General features: G+C 29.3%; 2 protein-coding genes and 1 long non-coding RNA gene across 11 annotated transcripts; 2 read left to right on the forward strand and 1 right to left on the reverse strand.

The window, feature by feature from the left end:
• Positions 1–6,088: 6,088 nt before the first annotated feature.
• On the forward strand, positions 6,089–7,528 carry LOC129953745 (uncharacterized). The gene is made up of 3 exons (XM_056067160.1): positions 6,089–6,372; positions 6,447–6,597; positions 6,672–7,528. The coding sequence occupies exons 1-3, from the start codon at positions 6,237–6,239 to the stop codon at positions 7,342–7,344; spliced, it is 960 nt and encodes a 319-aa protein (XP_055923135.1). The 5' UTR covers positions 6,089–6,236; the 3' UTR covers positions 7,345–7,528.
• Positions 7,529–12,078: 4,550 nt separating this feature from the next.
• On the forward strand, positions 12,079–22,968 carry LOC129953746 (protein spaetzle). Of its 9 annotated transcripts, none has more exons than XM_056067163.1 (7): positions 12,079–12,222; positions 12,327–12,474; positions 17,360–17,461; positions 17,536–17,616; positions 17,754–17,973; positions 18,043–18,367; positions 22,776–22,968. In XM_056067163.1, the coding sequence occupies exons 2-7, from the start codon at positions 12,427–12,429 to the stop codon at positions 22,948–22,950; spliced, it is 951 nt and encodes a 316-aa protein (XP_055923138.1). In that variant the 5' UTR covers positions 12,079–12,222; positions 12,327–12,426; the 3' UTR covers positions 22,951–22,968. The 9 variants fall into 9 exon arrangements, with proteins under 9 accessions (XP_055923138.1, XP_055923144.1, XP_055923145.1 ...); XM_056067164.1 differs by having other exon boundaries at positions 12,098–12,474; positions 17,754–17,828; positions 17,889–17,973; XM_056067165.1 differs by having other exon boundaries at positions 12,098–12,474; positions 17,754–17,828; positions 17,892–17,973.
• Positions 12,293–12,683, reverse strand: LOC129953748 (uncharacterized). Its single transcript, XR_008782581.1, has 2 exons — positions 12,593–12,683; positions 12,293–12,501 (listed from the first exon to the last, which is right to left on the reverse strand). It is a non-coding gene; the product is annotated as an uncharacterized LOC129953748 (long non-coding RNA).
• Positions 22,969–23,926: the final 958 nt, after the last annotated feature.

A 23,926-nucleotide genomic window follows, 5' to 3' on the forward strand; every position in this document is an offset into this window, starting at 1 on the left:
AAACATCAATTAAGAATAAATTGTAATAAGAAATTGGATACAAATCTTTGTTTTCTAGATAAAGTTTCGTAATTTCTCAGGAATACCCGTTTTCAATTTTTTGTAATATACTTCAAAAACATTATTTCATAATTTTAAGACAACAAATTCGTAATAAGAAAAAAATTTGTTTCTATACATTGTTGATTTTTTCTTTTAAGAACAGTTTTAGCATAAAGGCTTCAGCGTTCGTTTAAGAAATGTATGACAAGTGAAGACTTACAACAAATGATCATTTCTTTTCTTTTTGGAAAATAATTAACAACCCGAAATTTGCAAACGGAATATCCAGGTAAGGGATTGTAGATTTGGAGAATCCTTACGTGTTTTATTTCAAAAAAAAATCATAAATTAAACAGCAAAAGGTTATATTTTCTTCGAATTTGAACTAAAGTAAACAAATACCTAAGAAAAAGTTTAATTTGATTACCACCTATGTAGAAAACATAGCAAATGCTAAGACATGCCTTCATCACTCATCGCGAAAATCCATTCAATAACATCAATGTGCATCAAGTTGAGAAAGTACATATTTGGGTGCGTTTGCATTTACATATATAGTTGTAAATCATTTTATATTTAATCTGAAAAAAAACTAGGCATCTTAAATTCTAATTTCGCCAACCTTAACAGATAAACAACTGCTAAATACATATTTATCCGCTTTAATAAAATATTATGACATTTTTATTTTGTTGTTTGTTTTTGCCCCCTTTAAATGTTATGGCTGATTCAGAAACGAGATTAAGTAATTTACGGTTCAATGCAATGAGGTTAACAGTCTTAAGCAGGTCACAAATGGTTAGTATTTCAAATATAAAGTACTTCATTGCGATAGTTGGTGTTACTCCATTTAACCAACGACAACTGGCGGTCATTGCGGTGTTAAATTACGGATTACTATTTTCATTGAGTTAAAATTCTGTTTTGAGCCGCTAAATAATATCCAAAGTAATATTAACATGATGGAAAGAAGTTGAGCAAACTAAATAGTTTGCTTCATATTTATAAACTTTCTTAATTGTAATTGGACAAATCGGATTCATTATAATAACTTCCTATGAGAAATTAAAAATTGCATTTTGGACTGGGTCGAATATTTAGATTAACTTTTACTGAAAGATTGAAATACAGTATCTACTGATAGTTATGGAAGGAGATATTCTAACAAAATAGTAAATAATACTAAAAACCGTCCCCTATAGCTTGAGCGAAAGCTTCTTAGCTTAGACTTCATGTCAAAAGTCCAACGCATCCATTTCGAAACATTTAATTTAATATGTCTCTAATTTTGCTAACCTAATCACCGTAAAACGTAATATCGGCTACCAATAAACGCATTTTCTCAGACATTCAAGCTGCCATAAAATTGTAGACCTGAAAAAATGGTAAAAGTATCTATGGTGAATATTGAGTAATTTTGTATATACTTCTACAATGAATTCATTACAACTAAAGTTCTAAATATGAAATTAAAATCAGTTTTCTTTTTTAATAGGCTAAACGTTACCACTGAAGAAACGATTTTGTAAAGCACTTCTTTGGTTATTTTCGAATCATAAAACAAAACATTAATTTTTGTTTTTGAAATGTATGCATATTTAGAATCAGAAGCCGTACAACTGTGTTGATCAGAAATTTTAATTGTTTGAAAAAATGTCCCATACGCTCATATCAATGAAATTTCTATCAAAAAATATGCATTAGTTTATGTTTGGAAAAAGAATTGTTTGTTGCATACTTTCAGTCAATTTATATTGTACATTATGTATGTACGTAATAATAACGATCAAAGTAAACGTTACCTGTGGAAAAGGTTAACAATTGTGTAGGCAGGTAAAGGGTTTTGTACACCTTTAATATGCCAAAGCCACAGTGTGCATAAAAAAAGATGGGTTGGAAAGAAGGAGGAAGTGTAGGTTTCTTAAATTCTTGAACATTGTGATGACAGGGGCAAATAGAGCATGTTAAGGTACTCTTGTCCAATTGAAAACTCTGAAATTTAAATCCATTGTTTTAAAAAAGATGTGCGTGTGTTTATGAACGTACGTTAGGATTACCTTTTTCGTCCTCTTTATTACAAGAACTAGTAGGGATTTTGACTGGAAGTAAATTTTGATCCCAAATATCTCAAGAACCAACAATAATAAATCCACTTCAATTTAATTTTAATGTCTAACACCTTTGGTATAAATTAAAAAAATATTAGTCATCTCATATATATTATACATATTAAAATAATATTACCTTCAAAATAATCCTATACTATAAAGAACAATGTTTTTAGTAAGTGGTTAGTTTTAAAAAGCCAATTTACAAAAAATAAATATCTTAAAGAGGATGGGATGCGACCACACTGATTACTTCCCATCCCGTCTACCAAATTGTCTTGCTTAAAAGGTTTTTTTGTTCGTGTTTTGTTAAACAAGATGTCAGTTGAATTATTGTAAAAATTTACAAACAATATTTTGCATATAGTTAAGTCGAAAACCAATTTTTACCAATTTTAGTAGCATTTGCTTACTATTTTTTGTAGATTATAATTTCTCATGAAAAAAACTGAGTGTTGGATTTTTATAAAAGATTAACTGAACTTTGAAAACAATATTTACTGTGAGATAAAGTTAGTTTGCAACCAATATCTTTATTTTTTGAAAAGATATTTGAGTCGAAAATCAGTTTTTACCAACTTTCAGTAATATTTTTTGTAAAAAAAACTGTTCATTCGATTTTTCTCAAACCTTAACAGAAAGTTGAAACCAATATTTCTTATAAGATAAAAATAGCTTGAAGCCATAATGTAAAATTTTTGAAAACATATTTTATTCGAAATTTTGTTATAACTTTTAGTATTGTTTTGTTTAAGTTTTTTGTAAGAAAACTATCAATTCAATTTTCAAAACTGTACTGAATGTTGAAAACAATATTTTTTATGAGAAACAATACTTATTAACTTAAAGGCAATACCTTATATTTTTAAAAAGATATTTAATCGAAAATCAATGTTTAGTAATTTTTTTCGATTTTTATCAAAAAAAACTTTACCAGATGTTAAAAAAGTTATTCTTCATTGCATAAAATTATTTTGGAGATAAAATCATTTTTTGTTCGTAAAATATAGGAGGCGACAATTATTATAACCGTTAATTAGATCATTTTCTAAAAATATTTTTGTTTGGTATTACTTTACAATATATAATATAAAATCTAATTCAAGTCGTGGTGTTATTGGTTCGTCAGATATTTTAGGTTTACCAAAATGTTAGCTTTTTTTAAATTGCTATGGTAAAAAAAAACTACCGACTCAATTTTTTTGAGAGTCCTCTCTACATCTTTCTGCTTTATTATCTTTATAACAAACTTATTTCAAGTCGATATCTCCACTGGTTTTTGGGCTATGGATAACGAAAAAAAAACAAATGTACACACACGCGCACACACAGATATCTCTCGAAAAAAATCTTTTATTTAGACTCACTTGAATCGTCGAGAAATTTCAAAATTTTCAATTCGCCAAATCGGACCAATTACATTAACATAGGAAGTTAACGGTTTTTTGAACGTCAAGACATTTATTTGACGTCTGGAGATCTTGACATAAAATATCTTTATCTTCAACTTTGGATTGCATACTTTGTGAAGTTGGTTAAATGACAATTTGGCTTATAAAATAATAATTTAAAATAAATTTCAACGTGCAAAGAATACTTTTTGAAGATGACTTGACCGATTGCTTTGTCAGCAACTTTGCGTTGATTTGAATCATCTCCATTTCATTATCGGAAATAACCCGTATGGATTTGTTTTCATTATTAGCAGCATTTTTACCAAACATACCCTTCAATCAATAATAATAAACTTCAACTTTGGTAACTAAACATTTTCAAGGAATGAGTGAAAATTGTATTTTGCGTAAAACTGTGGAAATTCACCAAAAGAAAGTTCTGTACGTCAACAATAAACATTCGTGTCGATTACATGATCTATTGAATGAGTTGTTCATGAATTCAGAACGATTTTTTGACGTTTTATTTTTGTGGTAAACGTCAAAATTTACATTTCATTTGCTCTGCATTTATTCAACAAGTTCGCTTAAATTGTTATTGATTATTTTTTTTAAATATTGATGTTCCTTGATGGACCTACAGTTTATATACCGAATCCGAACGGCTAATTTGAGAAAGCACTTTCTCATGACATGAGTTACTCTTGAAGAATTTGTCAATTCCTCGCAAGATGCAGTACCCCTGAAAAGACTTTAGATGGCATATTATGCAGGGATCGAACTCAAGACCTCTGGCATCACTGACTTTTTCATCGAAAAAAAGTAAAAAGAAAAATCTGAAAAAAAACAAAGCACATCTATTCCTGGACTAATTGTCAAAATTACAAATACAACAATGTAAACAAACAGGTTTTGGAGAGTGAAACGTACGAAAAATTCCGATCTTGGTAAATGGAGTATTTTTGGCTTAAACTACCAAGCTAGACTCTTTCAATCATAACTTCATTTAATTTCATTATAAGGTCTTTGCTCCATTTGAATTTGTCCGGCGGAATATTTCTTGTTTACTCAGTATCAATAGAAAGAATAATAATGCAACGCCAAGAAACAAAGAAAGGCAAGAAAGAGAAACGTCAAAAACCATCCAAGAATCCTAAACCCAGAACCAAAAACACTCTATATAAAGATATAAATCCTTCGTACGTATCACCCACCAAAATGCGGAAGAATGTAATGTGATAGAAACACTAACTGAGTTTTTTTCTATTTCACTTAGTTTCTCTTTCGCACTTATTTGCGTCTTTCTAAGAACGTTTGAGTGTAATATGAAATATTGTCTTCAATATTCGGTACAATTTTGAGAAAAATCGAATTGACAGTTTTTTTTTTTAAAAAAAAATTAAAACCTAAAATAAAAAGTCAGTAAAAATTGATTTTCGACACAAATAACTTTTCAAAAATTTGAGACATTGGCTTTGAAATAATTTTATTTATTTATTTTAATTTTTTTCAACTACTTGCCCTTGTTTTTCAGACATCCTTTTCTCTTGAACAATTGTCCCGAAACGAAATGAATGTTCGTCGCTGTATCCGTCTAGTGTGGACTAACGGAAACGAACATGTTGGCTGAGCATGTTCATCGTGTATGCCTGGCTTCACACACATATCCTAACAGCGTTGTATGATCATCTCATTTTTTCTTATGTTTCTTTATTTTACATGTAGATGCGGTCTTTTTTTTCTCTACACCACTGTACACTCTACTGACTGAAGAGCCAGAGTTAATACTTATTTTCGGATCTTTAAAATAGATCCAGATACAGAGCAGGACCCGTAGCTGTTGTTGCATTAAGTTTTAAAAGTTGATCACGATCCAGATTTGTAGATAATAAAATGAGGCTATTATCTCCTATCTTGAAGGACTTTATTTGTTTAATGATCACTTCTGTTGCTGCTCACTAAGGAACTTTAAATTGCTCACTCATATTGGCATATATTTTTAAGCGATTACACTTTATGCAACTAGGTTCATATACATATAAGCGTTAATTCCTCCCAAAAGTTATGTACCTACTTCATGCCAGTTATTTTTGTGTTATGTTCGCCGAAACCACAATGTGGCGTTGGAAGTTTTGTATTCAAAAGTTAAAATACAAAACTGAACGACCTAATGTAGCGGTAGCCACTAGCATCCACATCCCTTATAGTCAAGGACAGTGCCATAGATTTTATATACAAAGCTAGCATTTGTTTAATAGATAAAGTTTTAATTTTATTTTTTTAGTTTTTTCGTTCAATAAAAAACATAACCTATTTGATTTTATTCTCGTTTTATCGTTTATGAAACAGAAATAAGACAGCGGCAACATTTACTTAACTTTCAGCAAAACGAATACATCTGTCACTATTTATTTCTCACTCTCGCATAAGCAGCGATAAATACTACATGACATAGCGGCACCCTTCACATTCAAAGCGCTAATCAAAACAACTACTTCGATTAGTTCGCTCGTGCGTTTGAAATGTCTCATTCATATTCGTACACGACGAACAACATCCACAACACATTAGTTTTAAAATTAAAATTCAGTCATGCGCTGCGTTGCATTGGCGTCACAACGTTACGTCTAGTCTATGCATACAATCGAACGTAAGAATATTTTGCGTTTAAGTGTCATTCTTTTGCTTTAAAATGGTGTTCGAAAAACGGTTGATTGAATTAGTTAAGGAACGAAAGTGCTTGTATCAAACAAAATCAAGGTCAAATGCAAATAACCGAGACCGCTTATCCCAATGGCACCGAGTAAGTGCTGCGTTGCGAAAACCAGGTAGGTAAAGCAACGATGATTCATCTTTGATATGTCTAGCTATGTACATATGTACATCTTTTGTATTATTTTAGTGAACGAATGCAGACAGAGATGGCGAAGCTTGCGCGACCGCTTCGTGAGAGAGAAAAAAAAACTCGAACTCGGAGATACATCTTCAAATCATGAACAGTTATGGGAATATTACAACGATTTGATGTTTCTCATCCCTTCGGTAAAACCAAGGTGAGTATTTTTAAGTTTATTTCTGTGATCGAAAAGATTTGAAAATATTATTTTTTTAATTTAATAAACAACAGAAGAAGCAAAAGAGACAGAAGTTTTCAGAATGTCGCTAAAATATATTTAAATCGTGAATTAAGTGATAATTTTGTAAACATAAGCAACAGCCGTGATGAAGGTGAACTCACAGAACCCTGTGAAAGTTATGCTTCTGATGAAATGTTTGACACCGAAACAACAATGGCTCAAGAATTCAATGATGAATCGAAAACGAAAGAGTCAATTGAAGAATGTATGTTAGATAACAGTGAGAATTATGAAGAACAACATTTTTCAACAAATAGAAATGAATCTGCTGCATTTCAACAAGCTAAAGAGGAAGAAGAGTGGATTGATGATGATTTTGACAAATATCCCATAATAAAACTACCCACCTCTCTAAGTTCAAATGAAAATCAAAACAACGTTTATAAAAATACTCAAAACAATTTATTTTCACTTGGGCAAACAGCAGCAGTGGAGGCTACAACTGCTATAGCTGCCGATCCCACTAGCAGTTTTGTTGAACTTATAAAGACACTTAATTCAGAAATCGGTAAAGTTTTAGTTGAAGAAAAGGATGAAAACGATCTGTTTTTAGAGTGTATGGCTAAGAAAATGAAAAAATTGTCTCCAAGGGCAAAATTTAAAATTCAAGCAAAGCTTTTGGAGAACATAACCGAGGAGTTGTTGAAAGAATTTCCAGAATGAGGTTTATTAAAAAAAAAGATGTTTGGTTCTCATATATGATCGACCGAATTTTTTTTCCACCTACAAAAATTTGTTCCCAAAGTTAATTTATTAAGTCTTATCAATTTTATATGTTAATTATTTAACTGTAGTATGTATATATCGTTTTCAGGCTGTTCAAATAAAAAATTAAAAATCTACATTACTAACGGCAGTTTTCTTTAATAATTTTATTTGATTTATTTGAAATTACCTTTCCCAAAATAATTGAATTGGTTATTCTTTATATACCTATATAAAGTTAATTTTAAAATAAAAGTGATATTGAATGCAGAAAAATTATTAACTCCCAAAATATTTAAATCAAAAATCTATTTTGAGTAGTTTTCATTAGGTAGTATCGCTGAAGGTTTTTATTTTTGCCAAGATAACTTCAATTTTTTTTTAAATAATCAAATGATAGGTAGCAACATTATGATTTATAAAGTTAAACTATTTTAAAGCTTTATCTCTCTTTTTTGACAAGTCAAAATTCAATTTTGTTAGGTTTTTATATTATTTTTGGAAAAAACTTTCCATTTAATTTTTGTAAAAAATGTTTATTAGGAAAAAAGTAAATTATTTTTGTTCAACATAATACTTATTTTGTATCACGTAAAATTAAGTTGATTGAACTCGCTAGCTTTATTATTTCGTGAGATATTTATTGTCAACCAAAATATTCCCTTTTTTTAAATTGCTATATCAGACAAATGACCCAGGCAATTTTTTTGAAAGTCCTTTCTGCAACTTTCGATGTTATTATCTGAAAAACAAAATTTATTTGATATATCTACTGGTTAGGATCGTGAAACGTCGAGAAATTTAAACATTTTAAATTTGACAGATCGGTCGAAAACAATGGGCGCATTCAAAAAGCTAGTGGCTACGTTGTCAAAATGCAACTAGCTTTGTGAAAGTCAATCCGGAACTATCATATTAATTACAAATATAAATATACAAAAAAGAAACATACATATGTTTCAGAACTTTAAATAATTTTTTTCTTTTTTTAACTTGATTTATATTTGAAAGAAAGATTAATTTCATTTTGAGTTCTTGTGTCCTTACCGAGCAGCTGATTATGAAACGTCGAAACCAGTGTCCACTAACTTTGTGGCCGAAATTTGTACACTACGTCGTCGGAGGGCAAATTTCAACTACTTTTGTAGTGGCTTTAGCCAATCAGAATCCCTTGACTACGTAGCCACTTACCTTGCGAATGCGACCAATAACTTCAAATGAGGAGTTAAAAAGTTCTGATTTAAATATTTAAATGTCAGAATTAAAAAAGAAAAGTCGTTAGGAATGTTACCAACCTCAAGGCTCGGAAACCTATAGAATGGTCATTCAGATATTTTAAAAGTTGCAGGAAAATAAAAAGGGTAAAATGTGTATGTGCTAAGTTTCAATGGTGTGATAAGGACTTAAGACAATACAAATTAAAACTTTTTGTTGTTCTCAGAATCATAATTCGACTCAATATTTTTTAATCATCATACAAGCTAAGCTATTTGGTAAAACCAAACCTTATTTATGAATTTCTTTTAGAAAATTAAAATCACATGTTTGCAAAAAAAATCTTCACTTTACTAATATTCGTCATTTAGTTTGTATCAACTTGATTTATAATAATTCACATCACATTTGCTGAACTCTGTTAGTTACTGAACAAGCTGTATTTATAAGCCCACACACATGTACAATCTTTATGTTTAATTAACAACTGACTTAACAAGTGTTTTGTTATTTTTTTCTTACAAATAAATACGAAATATTTGAGTTTAATAAACCGTTTGCAGGGAAATTTTATTTATCGAATTAGTTCAAAGGCCATCTTTTAGTAGTGGTTTTTAACTTCCCATAGGAAGTTATTGTAATGAAAATTTTGACATTTATCGACATTTCAAGGACCCTAGAATCGAAATAAAAGATTTTTAGAAAGATGAACGTACGTTCGCGACGTTTTTTCCTTCTCCATAGCTCAAGAACCAGAAGGGATATCGACTTTAAATAAATTTTGTTATACAGATAAAAAGGCAGAAAGAATTGTGTTTGCGATTTTTTTATCATAGCAGTTTAAAAAAAGCTGAATATTTTGATTAACCCTAAATATCTTACGAACCAAAAACGCTAACTTGAATTAAATTGTATTAAATTGTTATATAAATGAATTGTAACGTGATACCGAACAAATATATTTTTTATATAACGGTTTTTTATAAATCGAAAATACTGAGAACAAAATTTGTTACCTCTTCACCAATTTCGTGCTACCAAAAATAACGTTTAACATCTGGTGAAATTTTAAGAAAAATCGAATTGAGTTTTTTGTTTATAAAAAATAAAAACCTACAAAAAACATAACTCACAGTTGGTAAAAGTTGAATTTCGACACAAACATCTTTTTAATAATTAAATATTATGGCTTCGAACTAGTTTTAACTTATAAGAACTATTGTTCTCAACATTTGAACAAAGTTTGAGAAAAATCGAAGCTACCGACAGTATTTTTTATAAAAAATAAAAACCTAAACCAAAAATTAATAAAAGTTGGTAAAAATTGATTTTCGACTCAAATATCTTTTCAAAACTTTGAGATATTGGCTGTAAACTACTTTTTTCTTTAAAAAAATATTGTTCTCAACATTCAGTAAAATTTTGATAAAAATCGAATGGACAGTCTTTTTTTGCAAAAAAATAAAAACTTAAAAGAAAATTTAACAAAAGTTGGTAAAAATGGATTTTCAACTCAAATATCTTTTTAAAAATTTGAGATTATGGTTTTCAACTAATTTTATCTTATAAGAAATATTGTTTTCAACATTCGGACAAATTTTGAGAAAAATCGAAATGACAGTTTTTTTTACAAAAAGTAAAAACCTAAACCAAAAATGAATAACAGTTTGTAAAAAATGATTTTTGATTCAAAATCTTTTTAGAACGTTGAGATATTAGCTTTAAACTACTTTTATCTTTTAAACAATGTTGTTGTCAGCACTTAGTAAAATTTTAACGAAAATCTATTTTTTTAAATAAAAACCTAACAAAAAACAATACTAAAACTTGGTAAAAATGTACTTACGACTCAGAAAGCTTTTAAAAATTAAAGTTGTCTTCAAACTCTTTTTATTTCACAGAAAATATTGTTTTCGATATTCAGTAGTTTTATTTTTATAAAAATCCAACAGTCCGTATTTAAGAAATGCTACTAAAATTAGTAAACATTTTTTTTTCGACTGAAAATCTATCTATCTAATTTTTTTAAGAATAATTCAACTAACAACTTTTTTAAATCAACACGAAAACCTACAAACTTTTAAGCAAGACAAATAGACAGTCGGGATGGGAAGTTATCAGTGTGGGTCGCATCCCAGCCTCTTTTAGATTTTAATTTTTGCTTAAATAAGTGTTACTTTGATTTTTCTCAAAATTTAACGCAATGTCAAAAACATTATTCTTGGCTGCATACAATTTGAGCTGACAAATATTTTATTTTCAGTTTTTTTTTAACTATGTACGATAGAAATTTTGACATTTCTCGACGTCTCAAGGTCCACAAAATATTTGTTATTATCCTGCCAAAAAATAAACATTACTAAAACTAGGTAGGTAAACATTTAGTTTTGACTAAAATATTTTTTTTTTTCAAATATTAAAAATATAGTAAATTTTTAATAAAAATCCATAAACCCATCCATTTCATACAAAATAAAATCTTCAAAAAATAGTACGCAACATTTGCAAAAAATGATATTTGATTCTCGATATCTTGTGAATAAATAAAAGTATTGTCTTCAAAATGATTCATCCTGTGCTAAGTTTTGTTGTTAACACAAGATAATGTTTTTTTTTTCAAAAAATGTAATCTGTATTTGTTTCTATTATAAATACAAATATTCAAGAAATACTACTAAAATTGGATTGGAAGTTATCAGTGTGGGTCGCGCCCCAGCCTCTTTTTCTTCGACTTTCTTTATAAAAATACGGTAAATAATTTTTTTTAAAGTTATGTGAATTAAGTATTCGCCAGATTTATAATATTAATTTAACGACTTCACGTTCACTTTTCTTTAATTGCTATAGTAAAAAAATCCAAGACATATTTTTTTTGAAGTTATTTCTGCATTTTTCGATGTTAGTATATGCAAAACAAAATTTATTTGAAATCGATATCTCCACTCGTTTTTGAGATTTAGACGACGAAAAATGGTATCCCGAACGTACGGACGTACGAATATGCGTTCTGCCAGACATCTCTCTCTAAAAATCTTTGATTTAGATTCTAGAGACCTTAAAACGCCGAGAAATGTTAAAAAATTCAATTTGTCAAATCAGACCGAATGAATTGATTAAATATACGATTAATTTAAAATACTACCGTTAATACATACCTATAGTAGATCACATTTTCTAAAATCTGATTTCTAAATCGTTCTTTTTTAGAAGATTTGACTTTCTAATAACATTTTCTGGGAATCTTAGCAGGTAAGTTAAATTTCCCGTCTTGTACCGATAATCACACTAATGTAAAATTTCCATTTTTGTATCTATAACATTAAAATAAATAAATATGAATGTACATAAAATAAATCCCTTTATTGTTTAATAAAACTAAATTCTCTTCACGATCTCACAACACTGGTTTCTATACAAATGAGAAAATAATTATTCAAACTGCCATATTCTCTCTCTCACTCATCAGCAGCACTCAGTTTACGCTCTTGTCTTGATCGCTTTGATATTGTTACCCAATAAAACAATAATTTTTAATTCGAGCCATTTGTGTCTTCTGATCAGCCGTCGGATTTCTGCTTCAATACTGACGCGGGCAATATTTTTGTTTAATTTTTTTGATTGGTACGGCATGCTTCATTGTTAATTAAAAAGTTAAATAATTCGGAAGAATCTCAGTAAATTAAAATTCTTCTTATTTGTTTGTGCTGTATATATACCTCTTCCAGTTGTGTCATGTGCTGCAGATATTTTGTTTAAGGCTTAACAAAGTTTGACAATAAGAATCCAGATATATTAAATCACTTCTTGTTATTCCTGAGCCATAAAATGTTTTCGATAACACAGCTTATAGTTCTGCTTATAATTTGTGAAACGGTAGGTAAAATTGTTTTCTTTTTTTGACTAGAAATATGTTTAATTTATTTGTAACTTGTTTCTTCCGCTTTATTAAAACAAAATCTTGTTTATAAACTATTTGAGTAATATAACTAACCTTTAGGTGGTCGGAATTGTTGCGTTTTTGGTTCTTTACGATTATTTTTGTTCCTACAAAATAACACGGTGTGGTTGACATAAAAGAATAAATATGTTTCCTTGCAAACAATTTATTTTATTCAAATATTGTGTATTTGTTTGTTAAAAAAATAATAAATAACAAAACACCTGTTAAGTCAGTTGCTAATTAAACAAAAAGATTGTACATGTGTGTGGGCTTCATAAATACATATAGTAGCTTTTTCAGTAACTAACAGAGTTCAGTGAATGTGATGTGAATTATTATAAATGACGTTGATACAAACTAAATGGCGAGTAGTGGTAAAGTGAAGTTTTCTCTTGCAAGCATGTGATTTTAAATTTCTTAAAGAAAATTATATCCTTAAGTGAGTCAAGGGTTTTACCAAATAGCTTAGCTAGTATAACATGATTAAAAAAGATTGAGTCGTACTGTGGTTATGAGAACAAAAAAAAGTATATTTAGTCCTAAGAATACACTACACGTGTAGTAAAACAGGTATCCTGGAAAAAAACCACATATGATGGTCCCAAACCTCGGTAATTCTAGGTATTGTAAAACCGCCCGTTTTCATTTATGTTGTTGAAATTAGTTATTTATTTCATAAAAGAATAAATTTAAGTTTAAAAAAAGAAAATAATTTTATCGTTTAGTTTAAAATGATTGGAACTTGTGTATTATTTGTTTACATTTGTTACAAATTATGATAACATTTGGGAAAGGAAGCTTTTAAGCAATGCTCCGAACTAGAACTACACTATATGTATGGTTTACCTGCTATTTTTATTTTAAAGTACCTATGTAGTTGCTTTATTTCAAACATTCGATGCAACAAAAGAATTTTGTATTAAAGCTTATGTATGCCATATGTCAGCGGCAGTGTCGACAACGTAAATTACTCCTAGTAAGTTACCCATATAGTTACTTGTAACTAATTGTAATTATTGTTTACATCTCATTTTTCACGTAACTAATATAGCTCAAACAAAATTTGTTTCGTTTAACACTGAAAAAAATAAACCACAACATTTATGAGTAAACACAAATGTGTATTCCATTAGAATATACATAGATGTGTTGCAAAGCCGTGTTTTGCTATTGTCAGTAGCAAATTGTACACAAAACCACCAATCTTGAGGTTTCAGGGCATCTTTTTTTATGAATCTGAGATTCTCATATGAATTGGATATGGAGTGCGACATTCAAACTTTTAAATCAGATCTTTTTAACTCCCTATAAGAAGTTATTGGGCGGATTCATAAAGCTAGTGGCCACGTAGTCAAAATTCAACTAGTTTTGTGAATGCAAAACTACACTACCAAGCTAGTCAATCTGGAACTGTCATATTATTCACAAATGCAAAGGTATAAAATAAGAAACATTTTTGATTTGATAACTTGAACTCATCTTTTGTGTTTTTAAATTCAATAAAATCAAATTTAAGACATAATTTGAATGATTTATATTTGTATTTAAATATTGAACGATTTATTTTATTTGGAATTCGTGTGTTTTTAGATATTGAAATCAAATTTATTTAGTTACAACTTTTCTACAAAGCACGAAAACCTGCAAATGCCATACAAATTGATATGAAACAGATAACTAAAGTATTTTGAAAACGGTGAAAGATGTTGAGTCAAGATTTTGTGTTTTATTAACATTTTGTTGAAGTTTAATGTTATCAGTGTGGGTCGTTTTTCAGCCCCTTTTTTGCCTTTTAAACCTTGTTTCGAGTTTTATTTGGATATGAAAATTTTTTTTGGCGAAATTTCAAAATAAAAAATTTGTTACATTAGTTAAGTAACCAATCTAATTAGTTACATTAGTAACATAGAATACACGTAACTAATTAAACTTTGTAAAACTCGTTTAACTTACCAACACTCGTCTTCCGAATAAAAATATCGTCAAAATGTGAAGTGTCTCATAATGCCATTTAGTGAAGATATCGTATTATTTCTCTTTTCCACATTAAAATTTAATTCTAATTTGCAAATGAGCTGCATTTGTATGCTCTTTTCTTAGGAAAATAAAAGTGAGGGGAGAGAAAACTTTGTTTTCTTCATTTTTTAGAACCATCGTGTTAGTACTGATACTGACATAAGTCAACCTTAACAGCACAAGTAAAAATTCATAAATTGGTCATCAGTAAAACATGGCAAAGTGCACTTCCATAAATTAAAATGTTAATATATACATCTGTGCTTTGCGCTTAAAAACAAACGAAATAACTTTCTATTACCTCAGCATAGTGTTATATACAATTATCAAACACTTGAATTGTTTTTCAATCAGTATTAAATTATCTTGGGGGAGGCTAACGTTTAAGTGAGTTCATCACCTTTTACGAATAAGTTTGTAATCAAATAATCATTAAAAATTCAAAAAAGAAAAAAAAAAACAATTAAAAAGTTATTGAAGTTCAAAAGATAAGAAAATTAAGAAGAACCATCTATATTTAGATGGTTATTTTAAGTATCTACAATGTATACCACAAAATATAGCTAAACACTTTTTTGTTTGTTACTTTCTTGATTATGGATTAATGTGTTATTTCATGAAATGTCGACGTGCCATGTTTTAGAGTGTAATAATAGTTAAATATACAATTATAATAATAAAAATAATAATAATAATGGTACAACAGGCCGTTAAAAACAAGGGCTTAGTAAGTTACAACTCTCAGCCATTCCTGTGTTAAAGTAATTTTGAAGGAAAAGGGAAATTTTAAGCCGAATCCAAACGACTAATTTGGGAAAGCACTTTTCATGACAAGAATTGCTCTTAGAGAATTTGTCATTTCCTTGCCGGCACATTCAGTGGGTTGGGTTGACTACGTCATTAAAAAAAAACTATGTATTTTAAAAGGTTTACATTAAATACTCTTTATTGCTTTTCTTTATATTAAAATATTATCATAATGTTTTCATTAGAGTTATTTTGCATTCAATGAAATATTTCTTTTTGCAAACGAGCTTTCCTAGGTTTCTGAACAACAAAAGAACTTATAATTGAATCGAAATTCAATTTCCTTGCCAAAGGTGCTTTGATGCATAGTGAAGCAAGTCCAGAAATACGATCTTGTGATGAGCACGAACGATGAAAATTCAAGGACGCTAAATGAACGTTCGGCATTAGCTACGGAACGATTCTGGAACATCCCCCAATCAGATAAAATTGTATCCCATGCGTCTCGAGTAATGTTCAAATCGGAGATCAAGTTGTCAAGATTTCGAATTTCAACGTCAATAGTTATGTTTCTGGATTGAAGAATAATACTTCTTTTATTTATAGCGCTAAGAACCTTGCAGCAAATCGAAGACATCAGGACGCATCCAAATTTTTGCATATATTTTAAAACGCTATTTACATGTCCTCGAGCTTCAGCAGTTAAATTTATATCACTTAAGGTTTCTAATGACCTTCTAAGGTTTTCAGATGATTTGTCAATGGTTTCACAGAATCAATTCTAGGTGACTATCTCTTATCGGAAAGTTTGTGAATTTTTCTTAAGAATTTCCCAACGTTGGGCACTGCTGCTAAACAAGTTGAAGGACTTTTGAACAACACCAAAAATTGTCATTGCGGCAGTAGAACATTCCGCTGAATCGACTCCACAAAAGTTATGGCTGTGAGCTGCACTTGGTGAACACGGCATTCGGATCTTTGTTTAAAATATGACTTTGTGCTCAATTTAACCCCCCGCCCCCGATCACGGCTTAAAAAGTTTAATCATTTGTATCTAGGGCGGGTAAGGAGTTGTTTTATTATGGATTAAATCCTAAATGTTCTAAACTATTTTGTTTTCAGATTAGAAATTGTTGCATTTTCCTTAAGAACTCATTTCATTGTAAAACTGTATTGTTGGGAGTTTTGTGATAGCGAGTTGGGTCATAAACAATTTATTCGAAATCGATAATATAATATAAGAATAGTTGTTCTTGTCTGTTAAGGGTCCAATCAGTCTAGGTACATATTATTAAAGTTGTCCATCTATCGTTTAGTGAGGTCAACATACCAATCTCTAATTTTTATTTCAACACTCTATGAAGTCCAAGTGGATGTGGCCTATCTTAGTCTCGCGTCACTAGTTTTGGAAGAACAAAAAATAGACCGAACAATTTATATTTTAAAGACACCCAAACCTCACTCAAAGACTATTACGTTACGAATAAAACAGTCTGCTCATGCACACAAAGCAAAATCTTTAACAATTCTTTTCAACGATCTCAGCGATTAATTATTTAATTAAATTATTTATTACTTTAAGGTTCCTTTCCAAACTAATTCGTTCTTGTATTTAAGAGGAAGTTAAAAGTAATTTGTTCCTGTTTGTGGCTCCTACCAAATTCCCTACGGTGAATATTTTTTATTTATTGTCTGATGTGAGATGAATATTAATTGGTTTTGTTCGATGTCATCAATTGCGAGTATTTTTGTGCCATCTTTTCCTGGTCTGGTGCTATGGGAAATTTCATGAAAAAATAGCTTTAGCATTTCTTTAATGTTTACAAATCTTTAGTTCTTCTTACGATACTCACACTTTTGTTTCTACCTACACAATATATTTCGTTATCAATGAAAACAATAAATTACGTCTTTGATATGTATATTTGTTAACGTTTTCTTACTAATTACTAACGTACTACCTCTTACATTTACTTTAACTTACTACTGCGATTTTAAACTTTTCGAATTGATTTTTATTTATGGACATTATTTCTAAAAATATTTTGTTTTTAGACAGTTTTGAGTGTTTGTCAAAATGAATACTCATTTACAAGGGCAAAATTGCGAAGGGAAACTACAAGCGGCAGGAAAGAGTCAAATTCAAAAACTCAAACGGTCTTATATTTTTTTATTTAAAGAATATAATTGCTTAATGATGCTCATTAAAAACTGTTTAAACATTTTTCAAGACTAAGGCTGAAGTGGACGAAATAATACCAAAAATCTTCTCCGTGAGTAATCCTGGCCTTGTACTGTTCAACATTTCTAACGTAAGATACCTGGTTTTTGTTCTTTTCAACGAATTTTAAAGCGAGCGTTTGCTAATAATAATAATTTTTTTATGATGAATGTATTTTTACATACATGTGTATAATATACTACATACGTGTAAAATTTGAAAAAATAGAACCCCAGTGAAAGAAATATTGCCACAAATGAACAACAACAAGATCACTCTTTTAATGAGAAACAAGATTTTAAAGTGCAAAGAAATCCAGATGGTAAGCTGAATATAGTTTTTAATGATGTCTTTTTCCCCCAGAAGTCGTCAACATCGCAGCGCAGTAATACGCCAATTGCAGAAAGGACTCCGAGACCTGTTTCTCAAAATAGGAATCCACCAAAAGGTTAACATTTATTTAAATATTTTATTCAACATTTTTCTCATACAATAACTTATTAATTTAATTTATTAGATTTTTACTTTCCTGATGAAATTGATTCTGAACCAAAATGCCAGGAGAAGGGAAAATCATTTTGTACAGACGTGCAAAATTATCCTGAAGATAAGCTTGAGGATATTCTGAAGGATCAAATTTCTAAATTTTATGTTTTATTCGGAGACGATGAAATTCCTCAACCGCTAAATATAAGCCAACGTATAAGTCCTGGTGAGGATTCTCTTTGTAAGAGCTACGAAAGGGTTATTTATCCTAAGGCAGCAGAATCAAAGGATCTGAAGTGGATGTATATCATTAACCAACAGAATTACACTCAAGCTGTGGCAATAGAAGAATGCGTGTAAGTATTATTAACTTGAGATGGTACTCGAACTATGTGTAAGTAAATAAATGTAACCTCAAGTTTATAACTCACTCCGTTGAACTTAACACCAATATAAGTTTAGATACAAGCAGTTTTAAATTATTCTAAACAAGCTGTCTTGAGATTGTGGCTGAGCTTATTAATGAGTTAATTTTGAAACTTGGATAAGAAGTCGCATAGAAAATTTTAAAGGAGGCTAGGATGCGACACACTCTTATAACTTGCCATCCGTACCCGTCTTTCGATGTTCTAAATCTTTAAAAAATGTTTAAAACAATATTTTGTGAGAGATATACTCAAATTTGAAGCAATATCTTCATCAGTTTTCTTTTTGTAGGTTGACGCGTTTTTTAAATAAAGTTGTTAATTGAATTTTTCTAAATAATTAATTAAAAGTTAGCAACAATATTTTGCGCATGTGTATGGAGAATCCGATCTCCATTGATTTTTGTTTTATTTGAATCAGCACAAAATATATATTTTTACGTTTAGATTAATCCAAAATCAATACTGCGTTATATATTCAAACACAATCACATATCCTAGTTCTAAGAGCGTGTGGTCAACAAGGCAACGTTAAGACCTATAAGATTTGTTTTTTAATATTGAAGAACATGAAATTATATGAATTGTCAAATTTAAGGTGTCATAAAGTTATAATTTTCATCTTGCTATTGAATTTTAAGGCATACAAAATTTAGTGATTTTTTTTTAACAATAGCAAACTAAAAACATTTTGGCTAACCCAAAATATTTCACGAGCAATTACACAAGTGACTTCAATTAAATTGCATATTATAAATTTTGACGTGATACCAAACTTGTATAATTTTGAAAAAAAAGTCAATTATAGTTTTTTTCTATAAATCAAAGAAACTTAAAAATAAAATAATTGTCACCTCGAATATTTTACGAACGAAAACGATTTCATTTCTAAAATAATTATGCAACAAAGAATAAAGTTTTGACATTTGGCAAAATGTTGAGTTAAGACGAATTGACAGTTTTTTTTTTTTAACAAAAATAAAAACCTAAAATAAACATTAATAAAACTGGTCAAAATTGGTTTTCGAATCGAGCATTTTTCCACAATTTAAAAATATTGTTTTTGATATCCAGTAAAATTTTCATAAGAATCAAACAACCAGTTTTTTCATAAATCTTAAAATCTACAAAAAATAGTCCGCAAAATTTGTTAAAATTAATATTCCATTTACCATATCTCTTGAAAAAATGGTTTTATCTGCGTTGAATTTTGTTGTTAAGATATTGTTCTTGAAAAATCCAATCCGTATTTTTTTAAATTTAAATTAATTGTAGTACCCATAGCGTGATGGTTAGTGCGTCATGCAAGGGGTCTTGGATTCAATCCTTGACTGTGCCACCTTATTTTTTTCACGAGTACTGCATCTTGCAAGGAATTGACAAATTCTCCAAGAATAATTCTTGTCACGAAAAAGTGCTTTCTCAAATTAGGCGTTTGGATTCGGCATATAAACTGTAGCTCCCTTCCATCTCTGACAACATTACTCACACACAGAAATAACTTTAACTACAGTCTGTCATAAGAGCGTGGTCGACCTTACCGACAGTTAATGAAAGATTTCGCTCTAATTCCTTCGCGAGCCGATAGAGGTTTAATGTATGAGAAAGTCGAAGGCATTTATACAGAAGTGTATACAGCTATTTAAAGTCGATACAAATTTCGATGATTTACCAGAACATGGTTCGATAGGAACAGTGAACAAAAAAGATGAAAAAAGAATAGTGAATCTGTTTTCGCGGAACCCTGCCTAAACACTGCGCAAGAACAAGCAAAATTAATGGCAAAAGGTTTAGATATATCCTACGAAACTATCCGAAACCCTTCTTCATACTCATTATCTGAAATGGCGCAACACAATGAAGAAGCCTCTGTTGACTGGAAAACATGTGACAAAGCGACTCGATTGGCAGTTTTCTTACGAAATTCGTCGGATCTGGAGATCCTTCCCACTAGAATACGCCGTCAAATTAGTAGAAAGTATGCATCGGTGCGCCGGTGGTGACTGGACACATTATACATATATAAATATGAAAGTTTCATAAAATAATTTTTTTTATAAATTAACACGAGCACGCTCTTACTTGACAGACTGTAACTTTCTAGTATATATAGGCACTATGTTCAAAATAATGTGTGTCGAACTACAGCGTTACAGAATTCTGTATTTTCAAATAAAAATACTTTGTTTTCTAATACTCTCGGGTACCTACCTATGTGCACATATACACACTTATGTATTCCAGAACAAATATATGATGCTTTAACATCCTTGACTACTTTTTTATTTTAAGTACACTGTTTTTTTTTTACAAGAAAAAAGTTTAAACGGTTCCACTTATTGTTTAGTCAGCTTTTAATTTACAGCCGGCGAAAATCAGCGATCCGCGAAAAACTCGTTATAGAGATAAAAAGTCAATTAATAACAATCCCCGGCTATTATTTGTTCCCAGTGCCATCTTCCTTACTATATACATATGAATGTTTTATTCGTGCATGCATACACAACACACACAGCTAGACAACGTCAAAAAATACATGACAGTGAATACTTTTTATTTCAACACAGAACTGCATGCTCAGCTCATATTGAATCAATCTAGACTAGGTATGTGCAAAATAGTTTATTTTAGAATTGATGGCTTTTCCGAAAAATACACAATAAATAAACCCACTTAAACTTATGACTTTATATTTTTTAAATAGCAAAATAAATAGCGAACATAAATTGAGGATTAGTCCAAAGTGAACTTAATTTCTTTCTTAAGAGTATTATTTCTTTCTTAAAGGTTTAATTGTTTCTGTACATTTTTCTGAACATTTTTTAAATAATGTTTAAATTTAATTTTAGTGTTAGTACCCATCATAGTCATGGATAGATTCAAAGAATACAAACTCGTACTGAAAATATTAACATTTCAAGGTACAACTATGCAGATAGTTTAAAATTTGTTTTTAATAAAAATAAACAAATTCTATTCATTATTCTTGTGACTATTGTTTTTTTATTTAAATAGATTTAAAGAGTATACGGCACAAAAATGTGTACATATGTCATATAAATTTAACTAAAAATTGCTAAAAGTCAAAGTAGAGATTCCGTGATTGGAACTTTATCAAATAGTTAAAAGTGAAATCACTCCTTTGACCTTATAAACTGCCAAAAATGGATTTCACAATTTGCTAATTGTTTACAATTTTGCGCCACTGTCTTTAATTATTATAAAATATTAACAGCAACATCTTACAAATAAATATTTATAACAACCCATTTTTATATTTTTTTAAAATTAAATATAAGAAAAAAGCCATTTTGATCAACAAATATTATTGAGACAGAACAAGAGCTTGGCAGAAAATTATTGAAATCAGTTGATTGGTTCTTGAGAAAACTTAAAAATAAGATAACGGTGCTATGGGGGTACCTTTCAATACAAAAATATTTCTTTATATTGAAAGAATCCGAGTTAAGAAACAAAATTAGAGAAAATTAAAAAAAAATATCGGTTTGTTTTTGAAAAAATTCGAATGTTGGCCAACAAATTTGTATGGGTCTTACTGTTATTTTTAGTCTTGAATTAATTGAAAAAAATACTAACGCATTTCCAATTTGAAGCCAATCGACCCAATGGGTTGGGTTGTAGGGGCCAGGGCAGATAGACGGAAAAATTCTGAGGACCCAATTTGTTTGACTTCTTAATGTGATGCTTGACAGAAATGTCGAGTTCGAAATTTTTTACGAATGCAAAACTTACCATTTAGTTCCTATAAGTGGCAAGTAAAAACTGATTTGTAACGTTAATTAATTGTTTTTGAGTTCAAATTCGGTATTTACATTTTTAACTTCCTTATTTAGACTATTCAATCTCTAGACGAGTTAAGTTTATAAATTGTATTTTTACGCTTAGAGGCTTTCCGTTGTGTTTTAATTACTATTTTCATTTTGTGATTAAATTTTGATTGAATGTGATTTTATTTTGAAAAGCGACGTAAATGAATGCATTGTCTGTCAGATGTCGAAAAACTTTATATCACTATTTTGCCAATTTAACTCAGCTGTTGTGTGGTCAACGTCACCCAATTTGTTTGGTTGACACAACATTCTCTTTTGCAACATTACCAAATCTTATTTATGGATTCTTCATTTTTTTTTAACATTTTTAACATTTTTTAACAAATAACTGAAGAATAGAATTAAATTTTGATAGTCACATTTTACTCTTGTAAAAAATTATGATTTTATGTTTAAATCTCATTAATTAATAATTTTGACAGTACTATATTCTATGATTGCAACATTTTAATATTCATACATTTATTAACGAAAACCATTTTTTTCAGGAATCCCGACTCGGCATGTATGTTTGCTGAGAGTTTTCCAAATGGATATGTGACAATGTGTAAACAAAACTTTAAGTATCGACAGTTAGTTGCATTATCGAAAAGTGGTGAAATTGTAACAGACATTTTCAAGTTACCGTCATGCTGTAAATGTATTTTTAAACAAAAAATATAAATATTTATACTATTTAAATGATATTGTTTTTTTTTTTTTTTTTTTTAATGAAGCAAAAATAAATGTATAAGGTAATTTGTTCTTTGGAAACTTTACATTTTTGTAATTGATGTTTTACCGTCAATAATTTGAAAATATTTATTTTTATTAATAAAACATAGAAAATCTTGATGACAACCTATTAACATTATGAAACTTATACTTTTTTAAATAATTATAAGGTATTAATTGCGTTTTTTGGGATTCTATAAATAGTATAGTAGACAATTCAAAAGAAAACGCAACAATAGCAGCCAGATTTTTGTATTTAAAAATTGGTACAACTGAAAGAAGATCTGTCAGAATATAATGAAAAAAAAAACACAAATAAAAGAAAGTTTTGTGAAAATCAAGAGTTCAAATTACTTTAGCAAAAAAAAACTAACTAAAACTAGTAAAATGTACAATTTTCAAGAAGAAATGTTAAAAAAACATCTAGAATTAATTGAATTTAATTTAATATGCACATAGAGTAGTTAGTAGTTAAAAACTTAATTATCTTTTCTATTATTTTCTCTTTGCAAAATAAGCCCAATTAGTCCATTTTCACTAACATAACTAAATAATATCAACAGTAATAGATTGATTTTTTCAACCAATGGAAAACACATGATTCCAAATGTACAACTACTCAACGAACATAGCTATTGAGATACAAATGCAATATCAATCGTACCAACATTTGAGAACGAAATTACATTAGATCCATTCAACACTAAATGTCAAAATCCCATCCGTAGTAAGATTCTGCTTTAACTTTTATCGGTAGTGTTCATACTACGGATATTGTTTTTGTTATTCGTGTAAAATCCTACTTTACTATTGATAGATTTTCCAACAAAACACGGGTATTTTATATGTATCTACGATCATTTTAAAAGAAAGAGAAAGGGGGAGGGAAACAAGTAAAAGGGAACACCTCTGATAACCTGTATTA

Source organism: Eupeodes corollae, chromosome 1 (assembly GCF_945859685.1).
Source record: "Eupeodes corollae chromosome 1, idEupCoro1.1, whole genome shotgun sequence".
NCBI classification, from domain to species: Eukaryota; Metazoa; Arthropoda; class Insecta; order Diptera; family Syrphidae; genus Eupeodes; species Eupeodes corollae.